This window comes from Gekko japonicus, unplaced genomic scaffold, assembly GCF_001447785.1.
Source record: "Gekko japonicus isolate JY-2015 unplaced genomic scaffold, Gekko_japonicus_V1.1 scaffold1974, whole genome shotgun sequence".
In the NCBI taxonomy this organism is placed as follows: domain Eukaryota; kingdom Metazoa; phylum Chordata; class Lepidosauria; order Squamata; family Gekkonidae; genus Gekko; species Gekko japonicus.
The window spans coordinates 92,752-113,065 of NW_015163147.1; the positions used below are offsets into that span (position 1 = coordinate 92,752).

At 44.4% G+C, this 20,314-nt stretch overlaps 1 protein-coding gene across 1 annotated transcript in view; it reads right to left on the bottom strand.

Moving 5' to 3' along the window:
• The window catches only part of DNAH1 (dynein, axonemal, heavy chain 1), a 204,482-nt gene that overhangs the window by 39,489 nt on the left and 144,679 nt on the right, over nucleotides 1-20,314 (bottom strand). The window contains exons 50-55 of the mRNA XM_015407009.1: nucleotides 17,319-17,454; nucleotides 15,781-15,989; nucleotides 9,714-9,885; nucleotides 8,177-8,368; nucleotides 6,325-6,435; nucleotides 2,822-3,007 (exon numbers count right to left, since the gene is read on the bottom strand). Of these exons, the coding sequence (XP_015262495.1) occupies nucleotides 2,822-3,007; nucleotides 6,325-6,435; nucleotides 8,177-8,368; nucleotides 9,714-9,885; nucleotides 15,781-15,989; nucleotides 17,319-17,454 (1,006 nt within the window). The remainder of the gene's footprint in view (nucleotides 1-2,821; nucleotides 3,008-6,324; nucleotides 6,436-8,176; nucleotides 8,369-9,713; nucleotides 9,886-15,780; nucleotides 15,990-17,318; nucleotides 17,455-20,314) is intronic.

The window sequence follows — 20,314 nt, forward strand, 5'->3', positions numbered from 1 at the left end:
AGGAAAATAAAATGGTTAACCACTCTAATAAAGCTTATCCTAGGGAAGGGAACTACTTTTCCTCTCATGCTCTTTCTGCAGCAGAACAGAACCTGACAGGGCAAAAGAGCCATTATGTATGCTGTGAATTTAAGTTTTTAGACACAGCCAATTTACTAGCTTTAACTATTTTTAGCTCAGGTGAACATCAAGTCCTACTTGGATTTCTAGCTTGGAAAAAACCTTTTAATGAACCGTACTCTCTCTCTGTGTGACAGGGACACAAGAAACGTGACAGCAGCTAGTGCCTGCTGCAGCCACTCTCCGCCATAAGTCATGGATATTTTGAATAACTGCCTAGCTGCCCTCTTTCATAAATACAAGGACAGAAACACGGCACAGTTGCAGTCTCTCAATCTGATTGCTGGATGTGTTTCACCATTTTCCTTCCCCCCTCAGGCTGTGGGAGATGCTGGACAAGCATGGTCAAGAGAAGCAGCTCTTCCATGCTTATGAAACTTTGGCAGGCCGGGGCTCACGGCTGTGCCAGGAACTGAGAATGCTCCATGTACAGCTGGCCACACCTCTCTCTCAGCTTCCCAAATTAGAGTCTGATAATAAAGTACTGCACTGCGTGATGTATGGTGATTCCAACCAGCTAATGCTTCATGCTCAGGTATGTAATGGCTTTAGCCTATCCTATGTTTATACGCCTTTCTTCTATTCTATGCTATCCTGTGCATGTATGCTTATAAAGGTAGGCTAGTCGTCATACTGCACAAGAGTCATTGGTCTGGCTGCATTATGAAAGATTGCATCCTTGGGAAAGCTGAAAAACCTGTTGAGTAGCAAATCCCACCTACTCCACATCCCCATGTGAATGTTCCCAGTCAAATGTCAGGGGAGATGTAGTTCAATAACCTGTCTTGTTTTTAGCATCTTTAGCTTTGCCTTCTGTTTTTTACAGGAAATAGTAGAACCTCTGGAGAAACTTAGCACCACACAAGCCAAACTCTACCAGCTGCTAATGGAGACTCTCAGTGACCTGAAAGCCAAGCGTAAATCCCTGCAGAGCCACTTTCAGCAGACTGAGCGCAGGCTCTATGTGCTCTTCTTCAACAACCCTGACCAGATGAAGGAGATGGTAGAACATCTTGAGAAGCAGGCCTGGCCTTCTCCCACTCATAGATCTGATCATCACTAGAAAAGCATATGAGGAGTTAAAGCCAGAATGTGCCTGCTTGCTCCATGATGTCTTCATTGAACTGCTTGAGGGAGAATCTTTCTGACAGCTGGTAAATGGGTACATTGCTAGATCACAGCATCCATGAGAAAATAACTTATAATGCAGGAACAAACTCTGAAAGCACTTTTTTGGGGGTAGATAGCCCAATTCTTTAAAAAGAGGAACTTAAACAATTGTATGATGTAGGATAAGAAATGTTGCAGAAGGATTCCACAGAGTTTGGATACCCTGTGATAAAGAGCTGAGGAGATAGGCTAGCCTGAGAAAAGCCGGGCAGTTTAAAACACTATATAGTTTATATTTCTGTTGGCTACTTGTCTGTCTAAATTCTTTCTCTTCACTTATTTTCAATTCTAGCTACTTCTGCTACTCAGATCTGTGATGAAAGGGTGTAGGGATACAATGCTGAGAATATTTTGTTGGATGTCAAGGAGGTAATATTCCTTTTTAGAAACTTTTGTCTATGTCTATGTCTTCCTGTAAACAGCTCAACTCACAATGCTTTAAAACTGCTATTAATCTATTAATAAAGATAATATAGTCACTTTAGTTTTAGGTATGGCTTAGACCATGGGAATGAGCATACAAACATGCTGAAAAACTATAATTATTGTAGCATCTTCTCTCTCATCTGTCAATTGATTTATAAAAGCTGGGGTTACAGAATTCATTTGGGAGATGGGCACAGTAACTTTTTATAGCAGGAGAATTTTTGAAGACGTTTCATATGTAATCTTACAAATCTAAATGGACAGGCAAATTTAAAGGAGATTTGGCTGTGACTCCGGTAGTCAGTCTATGTGCATGATTTTCAGTTTCTAAAATGTGTTGCTGCCAAGGAACACAGCTGAGCTAAACTGACTCACTGTTAAGTGCATGTGAAAAACAGACATCCTTGTCACAACTTAGCTGCACTATGAGTGTGGACTTCATGTAAACCCACACATTTGAACCCATCAAGACATGCCTTCTGGTGTGTTGCTGGCACCTGACAACACAGATGAGGCTACTTTCCAGTGGTATGGTTAGTTGAACCTGACACGAAGGTTTGGAAGCACGTGGATGTGTGGATCAATCCATTGCATCCCTTCATGTGCCCAGTAAAAATAGTCACATAATGATCATTTCTGGGTACTATAAAATCAGCCCAAAGTAGCTGTACCTTGTTAAATATTGCCTATGCTGAAAATACTGGTGCCCTGGTAAACCATGAAGACTGCCCAGTCAGTACTTGTTAAGTGCCATAAGCAAGAAGTAGCAGCCCAGCATCATTCTTATACAGCAAGGCATAGGCGTACAGCACTCCTCTGGTCTGCTAACGTCATTTGGTTGGATTAAGTGACTATCAAAATGCTTTTACCCGGTCGCAAGCATTTTGATGACTTAACAGTCCAGGAATGACTGCTTTGAAACCCCCTTCTAAGTGAAATGGTGTCACGGGTAAGCATTGCTATAAAGCCGTTTGCTATAAGGTTGTTAAGGCCAAACTACTTCTAAAAGAAACTGGAACGTTTGCCTTGTCTCACTGATGTTTCATCTCACAATAGACACCGATGCCTCTGTTGCAAAGTGCAGAGCTGCTCTCCCTTTCATTACCTCAGTAACATCATTTTTGTTGAGATTCCGTAAGCTGGCCAGGGCAGCATCCAGAGCAGGGAGGGCTTCTGCCAGGTCCTTCTGGGCATCGTCTGCAATTGCCTGAGCCGTCTGAGCTTTCACTTTGGCTTTCACTTCCTCTGCCTGCACGGCATTTCGGGTCTCCTCTGCCACAGCTGTGTCCACCTGTAGCCCCACAAGGAATGGTCATAATCCTGAGAGAACCTGGATAGAAGCACCCTTTCTGCATTGCCAAAATCCATGGCAGAATCTATACCTACTGATTTGTAACTGAAGCCTGCCTTGGATTCCATGGTAGAATCTATACCTACTGATTTGTAACTGAAGTTTGATTAAACTTTCCTTACTCCCAGTCTCTCTGTTTTGAACATTAGTCTACTAGCTCTGTGTGTCGCTCCCCCCCCCCCCTTAAGCTGCTGTACTGGGAAGCTTTGTACCCAGGCAAACATATAAGACTGTTTGTTGAATGCACACCTGGGAGGAAGCTGTGACAGGCAGCAGATTTCCAAGCATACATCAACAAAATTGCACAGAACAGTTCCACAGGTGTCGGGTTTTTCCTGCATAAATTTACCCCTCTTTGTAGCAGCATGAAGGGGGAGACGGGAAAAAAATATCCATTCTTTGGCTCCAGCTCAGTGTGTGTGAAGTGGCTAGATGCCATTCTTGCTTCATGCATCATTCTCTGAACAGGTTAGTTCATTAGTGTGTGTCAATAGTAGTGCCCAGGGGGTATGAGCAAGAATAGAATTAAATTCTGACTCAACAAGATTCAAGCAGATATTTAAACAACCTATGAACATCAGTCTCCTTGACTCTGAATGTGTCTTCGTTGACAGGAGGAAGAGATATGGTGTTAATAAAAGCTCAAAGTCGGGATAGTAGTGGTCACTTAACCTGAATTCAAACTTTTCTTCCCCACAGCTAGGAAAATTATAGACTTACATTGATTCCAGGTGGAGGTTTTGCTCCATGCTCCCCCACCCTGTATAGCATTTTTTCCGTCCTGATTTTTTTTTTTACTTAGATCAGGTTTGGTCACTGTGTAGCTGTGAACATTTAGATTTTTGGACCTCCTTACCCCCTCCCCCTGAGTTCTCCCATCCCTAGTAGTCCCCCCCCATACTAGTTGTCTTTTTGCCAGCTTTTTAAAAAAAGTTAGTAAGTATACTGCTACAGAGTGACAGAGAGACGGAGTGAGCTCCCATCTCTAGTTTCAGCTCCTGCCAACCTAGCAGTTCGAAAGCAAGAAATTGCAAGTAGATAAATAGGTACCACTTTGGTGGGAAGGTAACAACGTTCCGTGCGCCTTGGTGTTTAGTCATGCCAGCCACATGACCATGGAAATGTCTTTGGACAGTGCTGGCTCTTCGGCTTTGAAACGGAGATGAGCACCACAACCCTAGAGTCGGATTCGACTGGCTTTCAAGCAAGGGAACCTTTACCTTTACAGAGTGATAACTTCAGGTGTTCTTGGATGAGGCTAAGGTCCTGGACCCCTTCCAGTCTGGCTTTTGCCGCCCATGGGACAGAGACAGTGCTGGTCACCCTGGTGGATGATCTCTAGAGACATTTGGATTGAGGCGGTTAGGCACTGCTGATTCTTCTTGACCTATCGGCAGCGTTCGATATGGTTGACTATGAGGTGTTAACCCACTGCCTCGCCGATGCTAGAATACGGCGGCTTGTCTTGCAATGGCTAGCCTCCTTCCTTCAGGGTTGGGGACAGAGGGTAGCACTTGGGGGGGGGGAGTTATCCCAGCGGCACCCACTAGAATGTGGTGTTCCGCAAGGAGCGATCCTCTCCCCCATGCTGTTTAATATCTATATGTACCCCCTCACCCAGATTATCCGGAGATATGGGCTGGGTTGTCACCAGTATGCGGATGACACCCAGCTCTATCTACTGATGGACGGCTGCCCGGACATGGCCCCAGGACATCTTGATGAGGCGTTACAGGCCCTGGCTAGATGGTTACGACAGAGCCAACTGAAGTTAAATCTGTCTAAGATGGAGATCCTGTACCTGAGTAGTGGGGGACTGGGTCAGGGGATCAGGCTCCCAAACTTTGATGGGGTTCCATTGGTGCCTGGATACCTCCCTCTCTATGGAGGCCCAGGTCACCACCACTGCCAGGTCTGCCTTTTTCTATTTGAGGCAGATCAGACAGTCCCGTATCTTACTCCCCGAGACTTAGCTACAGTGACCCATGCAATTGTCACTTCCAGACTGGATTATTGTAACTCTCTCTACATGGGGCTGCCCTTGACTCTGCTCCGGAAGTTGCAGCTAGTGCAGAATACGGCAGCGAGGGTGTTGACGGCAACACCTGTGCAGGCTCATATCCACCCAGTGCTGCATGAACCGCACTGGCTGCCTATTGAATTCTAGATCCGTTTCAAGGTGCTGGTACTTACCTTTAAAGCCCTATGCGGCCAGGGGCCAGCATACCTACGAGACCGCCTTTCCCCATATGAGCCCCGGCAGGCACTGAGGTCCACAAATCAACATCTGTTAGTGGTTCCCGGCCCCAGGGACGTCCGGCTAGCCTCGACCTTGACCCTGCCTGGTGGAATGAGCTCCTGTGTGAGATCAGGGCCCTGCGGGACTTATTGCAGTTCCGCTGGGCATTTGGTTGAGGCAGCAGACGCCCCCCTCCCCCCCAGCTTCTCTGGCCCTAGCTTTCTCTGGCCAATTGTCCATCAGTGGCCTGATTCTGATAGGTCATCTGACAACCTTTATAGTTATATGGTATTTTATGATATTTTATGTGTAAATTGTTATTTTAATACTATTTTAATTGTATTATTTAACTGCTGCACACTGTCCTGAGCCCATTGTGGAGGGCAGTATATAAATCTAATAAAATACATAAATAAAAGTGTACCCTGGGGTACTTTAAAAAAATACATAAATAATAAACACTAGCTGTGTTATGACACTGTCAGAATATACTACTGATATACGACCAGGAGCATGTCCAATGAAAAGAGAATGTCCAGAACTGTACGTTATTCACAGTTTCTTTATATATTGCAGTTTTTTAGCTAGAGGAATTCTGGGTGCTGTATGCAGTTCTCCACTCCATTCCCCCCTTGTAATAACCATGTGAGGTAAGTTAGGCTAAGACAGTGTGTGACTGTCCCAAGGTCATCCAATGAGCATTATGCCAGAGTGAAGATTTGAACCTGGGTCTCCCCAGTCCTAGTCTAATATGCAAGCCACAACCCTACCTTTGTCCAAGGCAGTGTTTTGGCAGTGGAAGAAAGGCCACCCTTTCCAAGTGAGAAGGAATGATGACTTCTGGTCATTCTTATGCTATTCAAAATTGGCTGTCTCAGTCTCTCTTCATCATAAGTGAAAAAACTGCCATATAGGAGCAATGTAAGGCTAACCAAATGAAACAGCAGCCTTAACTCTAATTATCTTGTTCGGCTACTTCACTGCTTTCTAAAGCAATTTCTGAAGAGAGGGTGCATACCTCTATCTGCTCCATGGTCACCAGTGTGTCCTTGGCAGCCTCTGCCAGCAGGGGGCGTGCTAATTCTAGCTCTTCCTGCATTTTTGCTACATCTTCTGCTGTTCTCAAAAGCTAGAAGGGAGGGGAAAAAAGCAAGATTCATCCTATTATGACCATCTTCAGTAAAGAGCACAATGAACTCCTGCCACAATCTCTGCAACAGTTGTTCATTGAAACCCCTTAGCTAGAATTGGCTGTATGTTTCCAGAGAATGTGTGCCTGTTTACTTTGTAAAAATCCTCAGGTTTTTAGAAAAAATCAGAATTAGAAAAAATATCAGGGACAATTTAGGCAGAGCTAAGAATTTTTGAGAGGGAGAGTATGAAGACAGGGCTTAATGCTCCCAGCAAAATGACTGTTATGTATTTACATAACATGGGTCAGAATGTATTGCCCACACTCAAAAGTATTTCACATTTTAGAGTGAACTATTTTTTTTCTGTAGTCAAATGTTTGCTTTGTTTTTCCTTGGTATCACTGCACTTCTCCATGTGTGAACATTGTGCAAGGCATTTATTATCTGCAGCATCTCTCCAAGAGAGAAGCAATAAATGCTTGAACATTCGTTTACATTTTTAAAAAATATGCAGGGTAACAATTCATTTCTTAAAGCCCCAACTTCATATAAGTACAGTGCAATATTATTTTCATACAGAGAACAGAGAAAGCCCATGAGGCACTGAATGCAGTAGATGGAAAGGGTCTCCCCAGCTACCTTTGTCTTTGTCTTATACACATACTTGAATGTGTAAGGGAAACAATGAATATAGTTGCTGATGATATCTGCCTGGGCAGAATAATGATAACCAGTGACATCACATTTACACAAAAGTGGTGTGATTGAAATAATCCAGTTTACTTCCGCTACTGACAGAGAAGGGTTTTCCTATTTCCTATTTCAAAGGAACTGGCCATTTTATTTAATTACCACAAATGCTTATCTTTTTTGAAATATTCATAAAATGGCATATTTGTTGAGTTATGGCCATGTTTATTTTCAACTGGTACTTAAAAACAAGAGGGTTAATCAACTGGCAAATCATTAACAGGTTTAAAGGCCAAGCTCTAGCCATTGGTATTACCATAAACGTGATAATATTACAGAGAAACCAGTATGAATGTTATGTGGAAACAAAGTTTCGGAAGCTTCCCAAAGGGGAACAAGAACCTGATGACTACAGTAGCAAGATTTACATATAATATCTTCTCTTTTGTAATACAATATTGGTTGTGATCTTAGGATACTTTTAGACAATAGCTTTTACAAACAATTTCAGTGATTTTTGCATCTGAACAGTTGAATCTTGCCAGCCCAAATGTATGGGGTGGGGAGGGACAGGAAGCAATAACTGTCATGTTCAGACAGCTTCAGTAGTTCCAAGCCTCATGATTAACAGCTACTTTTCATGTGGTGTGTACCTCCTGAGTCATGTGGCTGAATTTCCCTTAGAAAAAGAAGAGATTGGATTTATACCCCACCCTTCACTACCTGAAGGAGTCTCAGAGCGGCTTATAATCTCTTTTCCCTTCCCTTCCCCACAACAGACACCCTGTGAGGTAGGTGGGGCTGAGAGAGCTCTTTCAAAAACTGCTCCTAAGAGAATAGCTCTGAAAGATCTTGTCATTTACCCAAGGTCACACCAGCAGCTGCATGTGGAGGAGTGGGGAATCAAACCCAGTTCTCCCAGAGTAGAGTCCATGTTCCGAATAACTACACCAAACTGGGTGTAGGGATCAATGTGGGTGTCTATTACTCTAAAGAATATATTGTTCAACACAAGTTATAGAAACCTTAAGCTTTGAAGAAACTCACTTTGTCTAAGCCACTCTTCATTCTGGTCTTGGCAACTTTGAGCTCTTGTTTCTTTTTCCCTATCAAGGTGGTGAAGATGCTGAGCAGCTCCAGGTAGCTCTTTGGAGTGACATAATTATGTCTTCCTAGTTCTGCCAGATACACTTTGCACTTCTGTGCTACACTCTGATGGATTTCTACACACGTCTGAATCTGTTAGGAGCAGAAAGCAGAAGCTGTTAGTTTCTTAACACTGAGGATGGTGGTAGAGCATGATCGCAAAATGTACTTTACACAAGATGTACAGACGTTAAAATATGTCCAGAAGTGATTCAGATAGTTCAGAACTGAACTGAACTGAAGAAGACTCAGAGTAGAGACAACTGTTTCAAATGCTAACAGTTCTGATGTTAATCATTTGGATTCTAATCTCAAATTCCAATAATCCAAAAACTGGATTATAATAATGAACTATATTTGGCAGCTTCATAGAATCATAGAGTCGAATGGGACTTCCGGGGTCATCTAGTCCAACCCCCTGCACAATGCAGGAAATTCACAAATACCTCCCCCCACCCCCAGTGACCCTTACTCCATGCCAGGAAAATGGCAAAAACCAAACCAACCAAAAACTCTCCCGGTTCCCTTTCTTACATACCCAGGAAAATGCCACAAGAACTAAGCAGAGATGAAACTCTTCCTGCCCTCCCTTCTGGTGATCTGCCTAAGCTCACAGAATCAGCATTGCTGTCAGATGGCTGTCTAGCCTCTGTTTAAAAACCTCTGAAGAAGGAGAGCCCACCACCTCCCAAAGAAGCCTGTTCCATCAGGAACCGTTCTGTCAGGAAGTTCTTCCTAATGTTTAGCTGAAAACTCTTTTGATTTAATTTCAATCTGTTGGTTCTGGTCCGACCTTCTGTGGCAACAGAAAACAACTCCACACCATCCTCTAGATGATAGCCCTTCAAGTACTTGAAGATGATTATCATATCACCTGTGAGCTGTCTCCTCTCCAGGCTAAACATACCCAGCTCCTTCAACCTTTCCTCATAGGACTTGGTCTCCAGACCCCTCACCATCTTCGTTGCCCTCACCTGGACACATTCCAGCTTGTCTATATCCTTCTTAAATTGTGGTGCTCAAAACGGAACACAATACTCTAGGAGAGGTCTAATCAGAGCAGAGTAAAGCGATACCATCACTTCATGTCATGTGATCTGGACACTATACTTCCGTTGATACAGTCCAAAATCTCATTTGCCTTTTTAGCTACTGCATCACACTGCTGACTCATGTTCACTGTATGGTCTACTAAGACCCCTAGATCTTTATCGCCACCTACTACTGCCAAGAAAAGTCTCCCCCATCTTATAACTATGTATTTTATTTTTCCTACCTAAATGGAGAACTTTACATTTATTCTCATTAAAATCCAATTTATTTGTTGAATTTTATTTTATTAACAAATTTTATTTATTGAAATGGCTTCCTGCCTTGTTCACATGCTGTGCAACATGATTGTACATGTACTCATGTTTGTTGTAAGAAAGTAACCTACCATTCCTTCTATAACTTCAGGGGTGGCCTCAGGGTCTGGAATATCTTGAAAGAAGGAAGAGGCCACAGACTGCAGGGCTTCTGCAGGCCACTCATTAAACCAGTCAATAGTACAGCAGTTCACCAGAGATGGGAATTGTCTGAGTCGTGCTCGGAACACTTCTCCAATAGGACTAGGAAAATCAGAAGCAGTGAAGAACAGAGAACACTACTGGAGCAACATTTGACTAAAGCAGCCTGATTACATACAGGGTGATTTCATTAGCAGCTGAAGCCACAACGAAAACATATAAAAGGCCAACTTAAAATATGCTTCAGTATTGTGTATCATACCACTGAGGATGGGGAAAATTCCCACTGTAGTAGCTAAGGCTGTGAACTAGTGAAGGCAAGCAAAAACAGGTTGCTTACCTGTAACTGATAATCTTCAAGTGGTCATCTGCGCACACATGACCTCATTTGGAGAACCTTCTAGAGCTTGCCTCAGAAACCTTTTTTGGTGGGCTCTCTTCCTGCCCTGGGGAGCAGGCACACACTGCACATGCCTGGAGTGGGGGAGAGAGCCGCCTCCCACTCAGTTCCTTCGACCACTTCAGGTAAGTCCCATCAACTCAAGGTAAGTGAACAGGAGATGCTAGCAGTGGGGAAGGCTGGGTGGGATTGTGGTACTGCACAGATGACCACTCAAAGATCATCAGTTACAGGTAAGCAACCTGTTTATCTTCGTCGTGGTCTCTGTGCAGTCCCACATATGGGTGATTAAAAGAGCTGAACCAGGTGGAGGAGGGAGCTGGCAGCTGGAAGAGACAATAAACAGGTTAGGACATAGCAGTATGATTTCAATATACAGGTCCTACCTGAAGAAGCAGAAGCATCAGGCGAAGAAAGATCGGAGCACCGCCTGGCCAAATGCAGCATCCCGTCGGGCTCGAACGTCAAGTGCATAGTGGGACACGAAGGTCGTAGATATTGGAGATGGAGGGACCATTTGTTGTCTTGTGGGACTGAGCAGCTCAGAAGATCGGTGTCTATGTTCTGAATGCCAAGGATGTGGACAGCGGACAGTATGATGGAATGATGAAGACACCAATTCCAAAGGCACACGCTGCTGTGCAGAGGCAAAGAGAAGTGGTGCCGCCCTGCTTGTTGATGTAAAAAACAGCCATGATGTTGTCGGAGGCAACACAGACAACCTTGCCTTGTATGATCGGGAGGAAGGACCTTAAGGTGAGATGTACCGCTTGAAGCTCCAGGAGGTTGATGCGGAGAGAGGACTCTCGAGGGGACCAAGTTCCCTTGGCAGATAGCGTCCCGCACTGGGCTCCCCAACCCCAAAGGGATGCAACAGTGGTTAAAGAAATTTCCAGAGTCGGATGTCGAAAAGGCATACCAGCGAGGAGATGTTGCAGAAGAGACCATCATGACAGGGAGGTGAAGAAGTGCATTGGGATCGAGAGCTTCGTGTGCCACAGACTCAATTGAGGATCAAAAAACAGAAAGGAACAGGAGTTGAAGGGGGCACATTCTGAGCCTGGCGTCCTGTACGACAAAGACATTGGATGCAAAGTAGCCCAGGGGCCTCATGATTGACTGAGTGGATTGCTGGGGACATGTGGTGAAGGTGGACACCAGCGTGATTATGTCCCAAGCCCTGGAATCTGGCAGGAAGGCAGTCTCAGTGGTGGTATCGAAGTGGGCCCCTAAGAATTGGAGAAACTGAACAGGTTGGAGTGCAGACTTCGACAGGTTGATGCAGAGACCTAAGGTGCAGAGAAAGGCCAGAGTAGAGTGGACGTTGTGGAGAAGTTGAGTCTCCGTAGGAGCCACGAGAAGCCAGTCGTCAATATAGGGGTAAAGGACAATCCTCCGATGGTGCAGCTCGGCAGCAACGATGGCCATCATTTTCGTGAAGACTCTGGGGACTGTAGAGAGGCCGAACGGAAGGCTCCAGCATTGGTAATGATCACCTCCAATAGCGAAGCGTAGGAATTTCCGATGTTGAGGGCAAATGGTAACGTGAAAATAGACATCTTGAAGATCTATCAATGCCAGCCACCCAGACTTGGGGAGGAGAGGGAGAATGGACTGTAAAATGACCATTCGAAACTTCTGGCAGCAAACAAACTCGTTGAGATCTTGAAGATCCATGATGGGTCGCAATCCACTGTCCCATTTGGGGACTAGGAAGTACTTGGAGTAGAAGCCTCCAGAACAATCTTGATGGCCCCCTTGTGGAGAAGCGCATCAACCTCTAGATGAAGTGATGGATTCAAGGGCATGACGACAAAATGAGGAAGGATCGGGGGCGAAGCAAACTCTATGGCGTACCCGACCCATATGATGGTAAGGACCCAGGATTCGGTGGTAATTTCTTCTCAAGTTGGAAAGAAGGGGAAGAGTCGGGTCCGAATGGGAGGGGTGAATGAAGGAGGCAGTGGCAGGCCCTGGAGGTGGTCAAACGGACTGCTTGGGCTGCTGGGGCTTCTTGGGGGCTTGTTGTCGTGGCCATTGAGATGGACGAGGGTCATATGATTTCTTCCTCCACTGCAAGGAAGTAGCAGGTGAAGGCTGATGCTTATTGTAGTAAGGCCAGGAACGGTATCGAGGCCTCGGTGTCGAAGTAGAAACTCCAAGGATTTGAGCTTGTTTCCTGCTGTCATCGACAGCTTTCAGAGCCTCATCCATGGTGGAATGAAAACGTCCTTTGCCATCAAAGGGTAGATCCTCAACTTTGAATTTGACATCTGTCTCCAGGGAAGAACTGTGGAGCCAGGCATGACAGCGGAGTGCGATGGAAGAAGCGAGGACTTTAGAAGAGCAGGTGATAGCATGACGAATGGAGTTGATCTGTTGCTTGGAAATAGCACAGATTTTGGACAAGGCGGCAGACAGAGTGAGGCGATGTTCCTCTGGGACAAATTCAAGAACTGGACGAATGGCAGTGGCGACATTAAAGGCATAAGCGGAGAGGTATGACAGATAGGTATTGATTCTAATGTTCATGAAAGCGATGGAGTAAGTTTTCTTGGCAATAGCATCAATCTTCCTTCCCTCACGGTTGAGAGGAGTGGACTGTCGAACAGGTTGTTTGGACTTAGAAGAGGAATGAACTATCATTGAGTTCAGCGGAGGCTGAGAAACCAAGAATTTTCACGAAGGTTCTTGAATTTTGTAAAGGCCATCATAATGTCTTGATAACGGAATGACGGAGGCAGGATGGTCCCAAGACTCCTTGAGGACCGAAAGGTGGCCCGGAAGCAATGGGAGAATTGTCAAAGGTGGCAAATCCGCTTGGACTAACTTATGGACGACATCGGTCACTGCAGGAGTTTCCATAGATCCTTGTACTTGAAGAGCTGTAGCCATTCATGTAATAAGCTCCAAATAGGCTTTCGGGCTTTCCGTGGGAGAGATGGAACCCGAACGACAGGCCTCGTCCTCGAGACGAAGGATATCAGGATCAAGATCACCAGACACAGAACGGTCAGATACCGAGTCCAGAGAAGGTGATCGAAGTGGCTGGGAGACATCAATAGGTGTTTTGTCACCCGCAGTAGGATGATACCGAGGTTCTAAAGGAGAACGCTTTGGGGCATCCGCAGACAGCGATACATCTGGAGGCCGATCAAGCCCCAGGGAATGGACCGAGGCTACCGAGTGGGAATGCCTGGAGTAGGATGAAGTCGGCTGGCCTCCGTAGCGGTCAGTTTTTCCAAACCGGTCATAACGATCTCGGCGAGGAGTAGAAGGCCTGGAGTAAGAGTGAGGGTAATATGCTCTTCAGTGCCGGACTTCTGGAGACCAGGATCTATAATCAGACACCGATCTCGATGGAGAAGGCGAGTGATGATAATGGGGTGGTCTGCGAGTATAGTGGGACCTTGACCTGGATCAAATTTGCATGAAAATGCTCGCTGTCATCCAAAGGGTGGATAGGCATATGGGAGCCTCGGGAGTGAGACTGAGATGCACGATGAGAGGAAGGCTGCTGGACAGGAGACTTGGAACCCTGACCAGGTAGAATATGCCCTGACGGTGAAGACAAGGTAGGAGGAGGAGGCTGAAGACTAGGCTTATGTGGTGGAGCTGCAGAAGAAACTACTGGAGTCAATGTCGAGAGACCGGAGATCACCACAGGATTGAGCTTCGGAGCCGAAGTTGACGTCGAGGGCTTCGATTTCGGCTTAGCCGACTGTTTGTCTTCATGCTTTTTAGATTTATGCTTTAAGGATTTTGCATTGTCGGAGTGTTTTGGTGGAACAGAAGACTGGAACGCGACTGAGGACATCGTAGGAGGCAAAGCTTCCTTGAGAAGAGACGTTCTAAGTCGGGCTGCCCTATTTCTATGGGCCTGTTGAGTAAAGTTCGCGCAATGGGGACAGGAGTCAACCTGGTGAGACTCACCCAGACAAAACAAACAAAGATCGTGGCTGTCATTGGAGGGAAGTTTAGCTGGGCAACAGCAACACGTCTTAAAGAATTTTGTGTGTCCCATACAAATACCTCCCCGGCCAAGGGGGGGGGGGACAGAAACGAAAATGAGGAAAAATAGTAAAAGATTTTTTTTGTTTTTCAGGAGGAATAAAAATAAATAAGAAGGATAAGGAGAAGAAACCAGGAGAGAAGTACTCAGCTGAGGCAATTTTGAAGAGTGACGCTAGCGAGGTGTAAACATGAAGGTGGTCGAAGAAGAACTGAGTGGGAGGCGGCTCTCTCCCCCGCTCCAGGCATGTGCAGTGCAGGCCTGCTCCCCAGGGTGGGAAGAGAGCCTGCCAAAAAGGGTTTCTGAGGCAAACTCTAGAAGGTTCGCCAATCAAGGTCGTGTGCAGGCGCCCAACCCATGTGTGGGACTGCAGAGAGACCACGATGAAGATTTCTTGGATCATCCAAATGCTGAAATTCAAAATCCACTCCTTAAAACTATATAAGCTTAGAAATGATGAGAATTTGAAAAAGAACTGATGTGGAAAGTTAATTATTTTCTTTGCTGTTACTGATTCTTTCTAAAAAAAAATTCTTATATTTATGCATTTATCTCAGAAAACAGTATGCCTAGAAATGTACTTTATAATTTTTTTTATGACACTTGGGAGTCCAGCTAAAGTCTGTGGGAAGCACCTAAGATATTGGGGGCTGTATTTGGTCCATATGTCATATATGGCAATCTATCAGGGCTACAGAAGTGACATGCATATTCCCTCAGAGTTCTTCCTGTAATGAATGGGAAATATAGCCATGACAAACGTATACAAAGCTTGCCGAGATTCAGATCTATACTGAAAACTTCATTTTGCAGCAATGGTAACAGAAAACTACTATCTACCTAGAATAATATGTGAAATTTCAATGATAAAATCAAACAAAGCAGGGTTTCTATGTTCCTAATGGCATCTGAGAATTAAAACTGATGTACAGTTCATTTTGATGTAGTGGTTAAGTGCGCGGACTCTAATCTGGGAGAACCAGGTTTGATTCCCCACTCCTCCACTTGCAGCTGTTGGATGACCTTGGGCAAGCCACAGTTCTGGCACAGCTGTTCTTGAAAAAGAGACATTTCTGTCAGAGCTTTCTCAGCCCCACCTACCTCACAAGGTGTCTGTTGTGGGGAAGGGGAGGGAAAGGAGTTTGTAAGCTGCTCTGAGACTCCTTTGGGTAGTGAAGGGCGGGGTATAAATCCAATCTCTTGTTCTTTTCTTCTTCTTGGTGACAACCTCAGGATTTTCATCACTATGTTTTTCGGGACAGAAACAATCTGCTGCCTAGAATTTGCCATTTCCTATTCCTCTTGTAATCCCAGGAGTATGACTTCTGAACTAGGAGCCCTTGCTTGATACGAGTAATGGAGGCAGCAGTGCCCCCTGACCTTCATGGTGGTGAGGGGCTCTGAGAAAAATGTGAATGAATGGCAGGAAGGTCTTGTACTACTACTAGGTACCCTCAGAACAAATATTTAGCCCTCTGCATCATGAAGTCATTCTCCTTCATCACCCATGGCAGAAAGGAAAGTTCTTTTTAGCTTGGAAGGCTTCCCTTCCCTATCAGGCTTTACTTGGCATGCCAGCTCGTACCTCATGCATAGGACTGTATGGATATTACTGCGCACCCTCCCTGTGTATGCAGCCATCAGGTTGGCCTTGGTAGGCTGAAGCCCCTGGTCCTGAACAATGGGCTTCATAGCTGTCATAATCTGGTCCTGTTCATCTGGGGCATACAGGTTGGGAATGTCCCCTGAATTCAACAGGTTGTTGATATCTTCAAGGAAGGACTCACTTTTAATCTAAACAGGAAAGTAAGAAATGGTTCAGTTAACAAAAAGACTGCTGTGGCTATTTCATTATTCCCTCCAATTGCCAACTTGATGGTTAAAAGCCAAACAGTAGACAGCAAAACATGAGCTGCTGTCACACATACTAAATAGTCCACTTTCAATCCAATTTCAATGCACTTTCTAACTGGATTTACATAAAATTCAGTTGGAAAGTGTACTGAAAGTGAATTATTTAGTGTGTGTGACAGCAGCCATAGTCCCCGAAAAATGTTTGAAATCCAATCATAAACTCTAATTGTCTTTTCAAGTATTCCATTTTTAGGGCAATAAATGAGCAGCTGCTCTTTATATTACATTTTCCCTAACCCCAGATACACTGTATATTTTGTACCTGGGTAAATGCTGTTCTTCCCTCTTTCAGCATATCTATTGCTATCGGGAAACACATGCTCATTAGATACAGGTTGCAAATGACACAACTTCTTCCTTGACCTCTCCAGTAATTGTGCCATTTTGTCGCTTATGATGTCTTGTTTTTACCTATGATTAGAAGCACTTGTAATGCTTTGCTGGTTAAACATTTCCCAGCTGTGGTGGTATCCCACCCCACCACAACAGCAATGCCAGACCATTTTGTAAACTTGTTTTCTTCCCCTTTCTCTCCTCATTCATTTAAGTACCAGTGTCTAGGATACTGAATCCAGAGGCAGGAAGCACAGGTTCAAGTCTCAGCTAACACTAGGTTGTTGGGAGGCTGCTAAAGCATTGTTCTGAGTAATTTAGAAGAAAGGCATGATGCACCCACATTAATAATAAATAATAATAAATGTAGTTCCTTCAAGTGTGTGCATACAACTGTGGCTCAGTATAATTTCTCCTGCTGCAACAAGGCTATCAGCCTTCCCGCTAAACTATTACACGTGGAATGCATTTTGAGCTATGACTGGGTCTTGTGGAACCAACATACAAAAGCTAAAACCAAGCAAAGGGCACCCCTCCACTGCTCATCTGGATAAGCTCTATAGGCAAAGGTGCCTTGCCATTCCTGTTTCTCAGCAAGTGCACAAATATAAACATTTACAAAGCTCCTAGAATTGAGGATTGCAAACTCTGGTCAATCTGTAAAATAATGTAACTTCTTAATAGCTAGAACTCTTGATCATTCCATTAAAAATGTCACCCAAATAGCAGATTTTACTGGGAAAGAAATTTATTTCACCATTTTCCAAGGTGGATGGTTAGGAAAGGAAAGCCAACAGCAGTGACCATGTCAAGACAAATCTGACTAACATTAATGTAAAGGATTAGTTAGGTAGTGCATGAAGAAAATCTGATTACCTGTGTATCTGTGAACAGAAATGTAATGGACAAAGTGTGCAGGCCAGCCTTCAACATGATCTTTTTGATATCTTCTCGCCACTCAGGCATGCCATAGTTCTTAGAAAGCTCAATCTGGAAACATTCATAATCAGCACTGAAAAGGAAAAGGTCAGAATCAGGGCATGATCTGCAATTTAAAGATGTACTATATACACAGAAAGGAATGCACGCACAGCAATGTTTTTTTCTTCTGTGACTTTGTCAATGTACTTCTGGCTGCTAATGCCACTTTTTAAACTAAACAATGGCTTTTTTCATTGGTAGCAAAAACTGTGGTGGTGAAGCCATCAAAAGAACATATTTGAACGCGTTCCAGGTATGCACATGTTTCTCCTCTGTGTACACGTCATTGGATCATGGCCAAAGGTTTGTGTCCTCATTAAATCTTTGATAAATATATCAACAGTAAAACTGAGAAAAGTTTCTAACATATGGCAACCCTATGAATTAATACCTTCCAAAATGTCCTATCACTAACAGCCTCACTCAAGTCTTTATTGAGTAAATCCATCCTATATTGGGTCGTCCTCTTTTCCTACTGCCGTCAATGTTTCCTAGCATTATTGTCTTTTCCGGTGAGTCTTGTCTTCTCATGATGCAACCAAAGTAAGATAGCCTCAGTTTAGTCAATTTAAGTTCTAGGGAGAACTCAGGCTTGCTTTGATCTAGAACCCACATTTGTCTTTTTGACCATCCATGGTATCTGTAAAACTCACCTCCAACATCACACTTCAAATGAATCAATTTTCTTCCTATCAGCTTTCCTCACTGTCCAACTTTCACACGTAAGAATTATCTTGGTCTTCAGTGATACTCCCTTACAAATAAGGATCTTGTCTCATTCCTTCATGGCTGCCTTTCCAAGTCTCAATCTCCTTCTGTGTTCCTGGTTGTAGTCTCTCTCTCGGTTGATGACTGAGCCAAGGAACAAAAACTCTAATAATTCAGTTTCTTCACTGTCAACCATAAACTTGCATAATTCCCCCTAGTCATTACTTGTGTCTTCTTGATGTTCAGCTGTAATCCTGTTCTGACAGTTTCTCCTTTACCAGTAGTCATCAGTATTTTCTGCCAGTAGTGTGGTGTCATCTGCATACCTCAAATTATTAATGTTCTACCAATTTTCACTCTACCTTCATCTAAATCTAATCCAGCTTTCCACAAGACATTTCAAATAAAGTAGGAAAGACAGGTATGAATTAGACATAATAATCTCATATTTCAGCAGAAGGAAGCAAGGAGCTCATTCACAAATGGTGTATAATACTCTGTGTGTGGTGGAAACAGGATTGCATCTATCTGCCCTCTCCTGCCTACTAGTTCTCTCTCTGAGGCTGTCTCATGTCCATGCATTGCACATAATGCTGGAATAGGGCATATGTGCAGAGTAGAATGCAAATGAAGGTTGATATGCATGATCTCTTCTTCTCCCCTTTAATTTGAAAAGATAACAATTTGGCTGCTGCATATTAGACTTTATGAACACAGACAGAGGCTTATTGCAATGAGATAATCTTGTACATGGGTAGCAGTAGACCCAGGAGGTGTGGAATTTCTCTCTTCCCACTCCATGTAAATTCTGTAGAACTAAAACCTGATGCAAATAGGCTCATTCATTCTTCTTGATAAGCAAACAGAGCCCAGAAGCTGGAAATATGACCCAGACTCACCGGGAGATGCTCACTGTGGACTGGGAGGTGGGCGAAGCAATAGAAATATGGCTTGCAGCCTCAGGCTGCCCACAGGCTGTGGGGGTGAGGCCAGGTGCATGGATTGGTCTGCTGCATAAGTCAGCATGGCTGGAGTGGGAATGGTGAGTGTTGCCTGGTGCCTTTAAAAATCCGCTCCCCAGCTGGCTCACCCTCTCATCAGGTCTTCAGCTTTTAGCTTTTTCTGATAAGGAGCACTTTGGAGGCAATCGTAGCTGCGAGCACATTCTCTGATCCAGCCCATTCCTGATACCAGCGAGCTGTAGATCAGGACTAAGGGATGACATGATAGAGGTTTACAAAATAATGCATGGGATAGAGAAGACAGATCAGGCTTTAAAGGGGCTACAACTGATCAGTCATTGTTTCTCCAAGCACCCTAACCTCTTTAACCTTTCTTCATAGGGAAAGTGTTCCAACCCTTTTATTGTTCTAGTTGTCCTTTTCTGCACCTTTTCTAATGCTATAATATCTTTCTTGAGGTGCGGTGACCAGAACTGTACACAGTATTCCAAATCAGACCGCACCATAGATTTATACAGGGGTATCATGATGCTAACTGGTTTGTTTTCAGTTCCCTTCCTAATAATCCCCCATAGCATTTGCCTTTTTTATTGCAGTTGCACACTGAATCGACATTTTCAGTGGGTTATCTACCACGACTCCAAGATCTCTCTCCAGTTCAGACCTCATCAATGTATATTTATAGTTAGGACTTTTGGCTCCAATGTGCATTACTTTGCATCGTCCCACGTTGAATCTTATTTGCCACGATGATGTCCACTTGTCCAGCCTTGGCAGATCCCTTTGGAGTGCCTCACAGTCCTCCCTGGTTTTCACCACCCTGAACAACTTAGTGTCATTTGCAAACTTAGCCACTTCACTGTTTACTCCCAACTCCAAATCATTAACGAACAAGTTAAAAGCACCAGACCTACTATCAAGCCCTGCATGCTTGGCTCCCCTGTTTTGGGGAGTCCCTTATGAGGTCTTGGGGTACAGCCAGCTCAGGGGCTGCCAGCTGGCTTTCACCCCTAGGTGGGAAGGGGACCATGCAGAGGCTGGCACCCACATGGATCTTGGGTCTTGTCATTCCTTGGTTTTATCCCCCAGCAGATGAGGCACCCAATGTCTGGATCCATCCCCATGCTGTGCAAATGCTCCTTTCGAATGTAATCAATAAAGCTGTGGCCATATATTTTATCCAAACATGATTTCTGGGGGTTTTCTTCCACCACATCGCCC